The sequence below is a fragment of the Panicum hallii genome, chromosome 6, assembly GCF_002211085.1.
Source record: "Panicum hallii strain FIL2 chromosome 6, PHallii_v3.1, whole genome shotgun sequence".
NCBI lineage: Eukaryota > Viridiplantae > Streptophyta > Magnoliopsida > Poales > Poaceae > Panicum > Panicum hallii.
In genome coordinates, this window is record NC_038047.1 from 5,031,112 (window position 1) to 5,039,602 (window position 8,491).

At 46.0% G+C, this 8,491-nt stretch overlaps 1 protein-coding gene across 4 annotated transcripts; it reads left to right on the forward strand.

Annotated features, from left to right (window-relative positions):
* Nucleotides 1-124: 124 nt before the first annotated feature.
* Nucleotides 125-5,602, forward strand: LOC112897064 (2'-deoxymugineic-acid 2'-dioxygenase-like). 4 transcript variants are annotated; one of them, XR_003229577.1, is made up of 5 exons: nucleotides 126-402; nucleotides 492-745; nucleotides 860-1,181; nucleotides 1,300-5,195; nucleotides 5,318-5,602. XR_003229577.1 is itself a non-coding variant. In XM_025965255.1 (4 exons), the coding sequence occupies exons 1-4, from the start codon at nucleotides 217-219 to the stop codon at nucleotides 1,434-1,436; spliced, it is 918 nt and encodes a 305-aa protein (XP_025821040.1). In that variant the 5' UTR covers nucleotides 125-216; the 3' UTR covers nucleotides 1,437-1,577. The 4 variants fall into 4 exon arrangements, 2 of the variants coding, with proteins under 2 accessions (XP_025821040.1, XP_025821039.1); XR_003229576.1 differs by having other exon boundaries at nucleotides 1,300-4,415; nucleotides 4,512-5,602; XM_025965255.1 differs by lacking the exon at nucleotides 5,318-5,602 and having other exon boundaries at nucleotides 125-402; nucleotides 841-1,181; nucleotides 1,300-1,577.
* Nucleotides 5,603-8,491: the final 2,889 nt, after the last annotated feature.

Here is an 8,491-nt window from a genome sequence, read left to right on the forward strand (position 1 = left end):
GTCCCTGTAGTCAAATGTTGGCTTGGCTACCTGCTTAAGCGCACCCTGCACATGTAGGACGTTACTTTCACGGCAAAAATGTTTGGCCCTCCAAAATCTCAATCCGGCCGCCGGCCTATAAGAAGGCACACAAGCTAGCCTTGTGTAAAGGACACGAGCGATAACAACATAATCCTGGTCCTTCCCCCCATTGGGCAACTTCATTCCTATTCATCCATGGAGAACATGCTCCACTTAGCGCCGTGCCATGCATCGGTCCCGGACTGCTTCGTCGTCCCGCCCGACCAGCTCCCGCCGGCCGCCTCCGCCGCCGTGTCCCTGCCCGTCGTCGACATGTCCGGCAGCCGCGCCGAGGTCTGCCGAGCCATTCTCGATGCCGGCAGGGAGTTCGGCTTCTTCCAGGCAAGCAAGTCCAGCAAACTCCAAACCAAGCACTGATCGTCCTTAATTCCTCGATGATGCCAATCTCAGTTAGTTTGTTTGCATCGCAGGTGGTGAACCACGGAGTGCCCGAGCAGTTGCTGCGGGACATGGAGGCGGTGTGCGACGAGTTCTACTACGAGCTGCCGGCGGCAGAGAAAGCGCACCTGTACTCGGAGGACAAGCAGAAGCCCAACCGGCTCTTCTCCGGCACCACCTACGAGACCGGCGGCCACAAGTACTGGATGGACTGCCTCCGCCTTGCCTTCACCTTCCCCGTCGGCGACAGCACCAGCGAATGGCCCCACAAGCCCCACAGGCTCAGGTAATTATATTGAATTGAATCACGGATGTTAATTACTAATTAGTGTAGTATTTTTTTTATCTTGGTATAAGTTACATACAAAAGTTTTAATTTAGGATAAAACTAATGCAACAGGGAGGTTTTCGAGAAGTTCGCCGTGCTGACAAGAGGTGTGGGGATGGAGCTGCTGCGGCTGCTGTGCGAGGCCTTAGGGCTCCGGCCGGACTACTTCGACGGCGACCTCAGCGGCGGCGACGTGATCCTCAGTGTCAACCACTACCCGCCGTGCCCGAACCCAAGCGTGGCCCTCGGCCTGCCGCCGCACTGCGACCGGAACCTCATCACCCTCCTCCACACGGGCCCCGTACATGGCCTCGAGGTTGTCTACGACGGCGACTGGATCAAGGTCGAGCCCGTGCCCGGCGCCTTCGTCGTCAACTTCGGCCTCCAACTCGAGGTGAGTATCAGCCACCTTTACTTATTTTGGTCGCCGCCTCGTGAAATTGTTCATCCAGCTCATCAGGCTTGGTTTCTTTGTTTCTTTTCTTTTTCTTCTTTTGGATTGGTCGTTGCAGGTTGTGACCAATGGGATGCTGAAGAGCGTGGAGCACCGTGTGATGACCAATGCGACGCTGGCACGGACGTCGAGGGCGATCTTCATACAGCCCAAGGAGGACTGTCTCGTCGGCCCCGCCGAGGAGTTCCTCAGTGAGGACAACCCCCCGTGCTACCGCACCGTCACGTTCGGCGACTTCAGGCGCATGCACAGCGTCGTGAAGCTGGGGTCATCATCGCTCAATCTCACCACCAATCTCAAGGACATCCAGAAGGGTATGTATCAGATGAACTGAAGCGGAGCAAGAATAAATTTATGATTTTTTTTATTTCCGGGCAGCCCATCTGCCTTTCTTCCCAGAGGCAGCTAGCTCATATTACCAGCAGCTGCATGTGGAGGTTGCGATGGACGCCGGTTTGTTTGTCGATCGCCGTGACCGGGTCATGCTGAGCCATGGTTTGTGGATGCTCATGCCACCTTGGTCTGCTCTATTGTGTCACATCGATAGATTTAGAGGATGTTTGGATGCAAGTACTAATATCCACACTATCCACACTAGCTCCTCCAAATACGAATGCTATTGTGGCGGGTTAAAATTTAGCATGAATGAAGCATGAGTGCTAATACGTGCTAAAGTTTAGCATCCAACTTTAGTTCATCCAAACAGACTTTACATATTATAATCATCGCTCCTTATTTTTCGGATTGAGGAATATAAAATTTGTTGAGTCATTATTCTTTTACGGTATGTTTTTCTGTCTGTTCCATGTCATCCGACATCATATATGTTACTTCCATGACAGTGATCAGTTCTCTGCTCCGGAATGGATGCAGTGAGCTGATGGGTTGGGCTATGCTGTAGCTGTAATTTTAGCACACTTCCAACACAATTTTAAACTCGATCGGACATGCTCATGAGGAGCGAATTCCATGGGTAGCAGCATGGGGCTGACAGCGGTGGCACAAACGCGACACGGTGTCGGCCATACCAATCACATCACAATTCAGAAGAGGATGGAGAGCGACCACACCTGAGACGCGATCCGTATCTTCGTTGCAGGATCACGTTGCTGCCATGGATGATTGGATTGGGCCTGACTCCGGTTGGGATCCATTATTGGCTCGCCGCAGGCCGAAGCATCGGCACGCTTCTTTGAGCCCTCCCTGCAACCTGACCAAGCCGAGGCCGAGGGGTCGTTTGGATTCTCGGACTAAATTTTAATTTTCTCGTATCGAATGTTTGAACACTAGAAATATTAAATATAAGCTAATTGCATAAATAAAGACTAACTCACGAGATAAATCCACTAAATCTAATTAGTCCATGATTTGGCAATGTTGTGCTATAGTAAATATGTGCTGATGGTGGATTAATTAAGCTTAATAGATTCGTCTCGTGAATTAGTCTCCGTTTATACAATTAGTTTTATAGTTAGCTCATATTTAGTCCCCTAGTTGTCATCCAAATATTACTAAAAATTAGTACATGCATTTAAACAGCACTAGACAGCAGCAGGAAGAGGATGAACAGGGAACAGAGTTGAACAATTGGTGCAGGGAGCATTTTTTTGAACAGCCTGCCACACAGTATGCCTGAGGTGGAGAGACACACTGATCGTGAAGTTGTTGTGCTGCCCTTGGGGCCCAATAGAAAAATTAGGCCCATGGCAGCCCGCAGCGACATCTAGATCCAGTAGACTGAGATACAAATACAACCATTTCATCTCCTTTGCCATCACCTCTGGATCTCTGATTGCAGTTGCAGCACAACATTCCCATTCAGAACCACATATTCATACTAACTTGCAAGATTCCATCTTATACCACCCACAAACCGAGGCACACAAAGTCATCAAAAAGAAAAGGCAACAGACAAGCTAGACTTGAGAAAAAAAGCTCAAGGGAAAAACTCCATCCACTGATGATTAAGAGCCTGATCTTGAGGCTAATAATCCCTGTTCGTGTGTTCAGTTATCTGTCTTTGTTTTCCCTGTCATTCAGTTAAGTTCAGTTGGTTCAGCGTCTTTCAGGTTAGGAGTAGCTTTGTTCATCCAGGGTGGTGCCTGCGCTTGACATGTTGCTGCTGTAGTCCCATGTCAGAGTGTTGAACCAACGAGTCTCGGAGAAGGAGAAGCGGTCGCCGAGCCGCGTCTCGGGGTTTTTCTGGAGCCCAGTTTTTTTAACAAAGGATAAACCTGTCTCTATACCCATCTGGTGGATATATATAGCCAAGAGTTATAAGAGTTCTTAAACTCTAAATCTCAAATGAGGATATCAAAATATAAGAACGAAAACTCTAAAATAAAAAAAACTAGAGGACTAAATTTCAATTTTCTTTTTCGCTCCGTTTCATTCTTGCAAAATCTTTACGCCTCACCAAACATCACATAACTTATCTTAGAAATTTGATATCCGAATCCTCTGATGCCGCTGAAGTACCAAAGTCAGACCAAAAGACCTCTAAAACTATGCTTCAAGAAGACAACAATCTAGAATTAGATTTTCATCTGGAGATCCACCGGCAGTTGCAGGTGACACCAAACAATCACATCACCTGTCTTCTGGAGCCCAGTTAATTAAAGCGGAGTGTTTTGTAGGCTTTTATCGCTTTCTTTCTACGCGAAGCATTGCCAACGCGATTGCCAACGCGATCCCAAACAGGTCCAATTAGCTATTTTTCAGCCTCCGAGTAACACAGATGTTAATTAGGTTATTTTTTCTTCTACTAATTAAAGCTTTTGTTGCCTTTTCAGACAAAAAACATACTCTTTTTTCTTTGTGAGCATGATTCATCACAGCTGGGAGCACAGATGCTGGATTAATAACCCGGAGCGTTTAGTCACTGATGCTTGGTTATCCCAAGTAAGAGGGGGCAGCACTGCACAAAGAAGAGCCCGGTTGTGGTTCAACTGTTTCACCCATCACCCATCCGCCGTCTATGCGAACCCCATCTTTATCTTAACTTCCATTATTCCACACTTGTCTTGATCTTGCCTACCAACAATACCCGTCGTGGTCAACCAAAGAAAGAAACACGAGCGGATGGGCCTGTGACCGGGTTGGTAAGCAGGAACTCAGTAGCACCCTGGTCCAAGAGGAGTTCACAGGTTCGATCCTCGGTGGAGATGAAATCTGGTGGGTTTCCATTGGGCATCATCAGTAGTCATCCAGCCCTGCTCCTCCTCCCCTGCGGTTGTTGAGCAACCGACCACCCTTCCTCTCTATGCGCAGGTTCAGGTCAGCACTAGAAAGAGGCGTGTGCCGGTGCCGTCCTGGCCTGGCAAACCCCCACCGCGGCGTGCAATCCGGCGGCGCCACTTGGCTCGATGCAACCCACCCGGCAACAGGCCGCCTCACGCGCTTCCGGCGAGCAAGGAACGTCCATGGCAAGACGGAGTCGAATTGAAAAATTCGTCCAATTGGGAGACGACGGCTAGGCAGCCGGCCGCCGGCCGCTGACAGCGGCCGTCTCGCGTCCCGTGCGCATCCGGAAGACGACGACGGCGACGCGGTTAAGCAAAAGCTGCTGAGCATAACGCGTTCCCATTCTTTTTTTTTATAAAAAAACGCGTGCGCGGGGCTCTATATAATCTGCAGGGACCAGATGGTCGATAAGATCAAAGTTCTTGCTTGACACACGCATCATCCATCCATCCATCCGTCCCGCGACGGTGCAGTGTGCTAGCAGCTGATCGATCGATCGAATCCATCCGCCATGAGCTACCAAGCAGGCTACCCGCCGCCGGGCACCGCCGCGTACCCTCCGCCGGGGCAGCAGGCCTACGGCGCGCCCCCGCCGCAGGCCTACGTCGCGCCGCCGCCGGCGTACCCGCCCACCCAGGACGGCGGGTACCAGCAGCAGCAACAGCAGCCGGAGACCACCAGCCGCGGCGGCGACGGCTTCTGGAAAGGATGGTGAGCTGAATTTCTTGCTGAGGTTCAGAGTATACTATCTATGTTGGTTCAGGGGGATATGATGCCTGAGATGCATGTGCGCCTCTAAATTAAATTTGCTAACTGGTGGATGTACGTCTCAGCTGCGCCGCCATCTGCTGCTGCTGCCTCCTCGACATGTGCTTCTGAGGACGACGATTGGATTGGCGGCACCAGCTAGCTGCTCATCACGATGATTAGTTTCTTAATTTGTGTGGTTGTACGTTTATTCAGTAGTTCTCGTTTCATTTCTTGTTAGTATGAAATTCTTTTTTTTTAAAAGAATTTTCTCGTGATCTTGTGCTTCTCCCACTCCCCCTCGCATCCTAATTTGGTGACCACGTCTAATTAAAAGTCGAGCAAAGAAATATTTAATCTGGCCAAATCAATCATAAGAGTTGCAAACGTGGAGCTGCTTGAAAGAGTGAATCACCATCCATGCTTCGACGGATATTAGCTGCCTTCTCCTAGGAAGAAATCCCTCTTGTAGTCCAGGGCCGCCACCGGATGGGCCGTGATACCTTCGGGCCCATTCAGCGCCAAAGTATCTTGGGTTGGGTTTGGACACGCGTCAAGCTTCATGGTGGGCCGAACTAAGCCCATCTTGGTTCTTATCACCGTAACACCGTCGTCAGGTTCAGATAGCAGCATGGTCTGCTGCTTCCTTGGCTATTCAGTTGAGAGGAGTGGTACCTTCTTGGTTCTGAAGACAGACACTGCAATATTTTTGGCAAGGAACTGAAACTGATCGTTTAAACAAGGCAGTACAGAACTCACCTGATGCGGTGCGGAGGACCAACAGGTTTCTTCAGGAATGAAACGTGGAAGACAGGGTGTGCTACAAGGACGTAACTGCAATCTGTATGCTATAGCCCCAATCTTTCACAAGGTAGTTTGTGATCGACTCATTCCCGACAGAAGCTTGGATAGAAGGTTGCAATTTCAAATAAACAGAATCCCCAACTGCAAATGATCTTTCAGTTCTGTGTTATTCTTGATTAATGTTTCTAACAGTTCGTTGGGAAAAAAAATGTTTCTACCACTGTTGTGTTCTGATCAATTTTTGCTGCAAAAACTGAACCATCAATTTTCTCCACTTGAACCAAGCACCCAGATCAACCATAGCACAAGACTCCACTTGATCGGCGCCATGCTGACGGGGTGGCTGGCCATTCAACACTTCAAGTAGTGTTTTATTCAAATTGGAGTGACAAGGTGCGTGCCCGTGCGTTGCTACGGGCAAAACTTTATTTTTTCATGAATGTACACATAAACGGTTGAGATAACTATAAGTGCTCAAGTATAATTTTACATGCAATAAAAAAATCATTGATCAAATATGAAATAGAAGTGCTCGGACATATTCACATATCAATGATTAAAGTGAAATGGGGGGCAGTGTGTGCGAGCAAACTGGATTGTCCTGATGGCCCGACCAGGATAGCCACTGATTCACGGGGACAATTTTCATGAGTGCTCAGCATCTCAATCTCTAACAAATACTCCCTATTTTTTTTATCCATCCCCATTCTAAAATAGAGGAGAAATTCTTCACGGTGCATCGAGATTTAACATGTGTGTTGCAACAAGAGTAAAAATACATATGCGTTGCAACAGGAGTAAAAATTAAGGGTAAATATCCAAAAAACTACCATCAAATAACATCGTTCCAAACAAATATGAGATAAATCAAATCCGTAGGTTCCGTCCTACATTGGCATCAATGGGGAATAAAAGGTTTAGCTGGTATTTTGATAGATTTTTATTTGAAAGCACGTTACAAACAGTGGTATTGTAATCACATTTAATTTCCCATCAGAGAGTTAAAGCTTAAAGATTTATCTATACTTCTTTTTCTTGCTTATTTACTGTCGCTCATCCTCATTTGCTCTGATATGAAGGAAATAAACGTGCCTTTATATAATATCCAATTGTCTCATTGAGCAGCTTGGTTTATTTACTAATCGTTGAGCACTAATTATTTTGATGTTGTTATGTCCGCGCCAACGGTGTGGGTCCAGCAGATTTGTTAGTTTACATGAACCGGTCAACATAACTGCAGATAAGACAATAATGGTTTGGGTCCCAATCTCATATAATACATAAATTTAAATTTAACTATTTCGGACTTGTTAGAGTGACCAAGAATAAGCTTCAATTTGTGGATGTAAACTATTAGATCATGACGCATGAGAAAACTCAGAAACCACAATGTAACCTGGTATGCTCGCGGAGATAATTGAACATAGCAGATTGCCCATCCTACAAGCCACCAAATAATCCATGCTCTTCAAATTGGCGTTGCAACATGGCCCAGAAAATGCCATCTGCAAAAACTATTAGAACATACAGCCCAAGTTCAATTCAATAGGATTTTACACAACAAATTTTAACAATTAGAACCAGTAAGTAGACCCAATTCACCAAGCTTCACTGAAACCATCTGACAGAGCAGCAACTACAATCTCTCATCACCATGACATGAAATAGAATAACCAATTACAATTTTCTTACAACACAAAAATAACATCACTGAAAGTATCTAGTGCAAGCCATCATAAAAGGTCATCACTGCCATCATACATGGCCCTTTGCTTTCCAAGATGAACTGGCTAGCCTCAAAAACAAATTCAAAGTCCTATTTCTTCATCTATACTAAGCTGAAATTTCAGTGAGTCAAAGTCAAAGTTTAACACATTAGCAATCGTAAGCTCCATTTTCAATCTGTTATTGATAAACAGTGGTTTGTTGATCCAACTGAACATTGAACATCTGCAGTTTGTTTTAGCGGACACTCAACATGGTGGCCATGCTGCAATGTGAACTTCTGAGCTGACACTCACCAATCCATTTCAAACCTGAAACAAAGCCAAAAATTGTAGTATAATGAGTCCAATTTATCATAAAACAGTTCACATGGCCATGCTAATAGATGCCTACCAATACTTATATGTGTACCTTTCAATAATTAGCATAATTACTCAAAAATGATATTATCTGAGTAACCACACACATCTGCAGCGATGAATCAAAGAAAAAAATTAGTGCATAAAGTTTGAACTTTCCGTACAACACTATTAGTTTGAAAAAACTAATTAACACAAGTTTTGTTACCTTTGCACTACGACGTTAGGACCTCTTTGCATACAATATTTTTCGTAAACATACCATTCATCAATGGAGTCCTTTTTTTCTCATTCTTGTTTACTTTCTCTTTACCTTTTTTTCAAATTTTTCTTCTCTTTTTTTTTTGCTTCCTCCTCCAGCTCAATGGCATT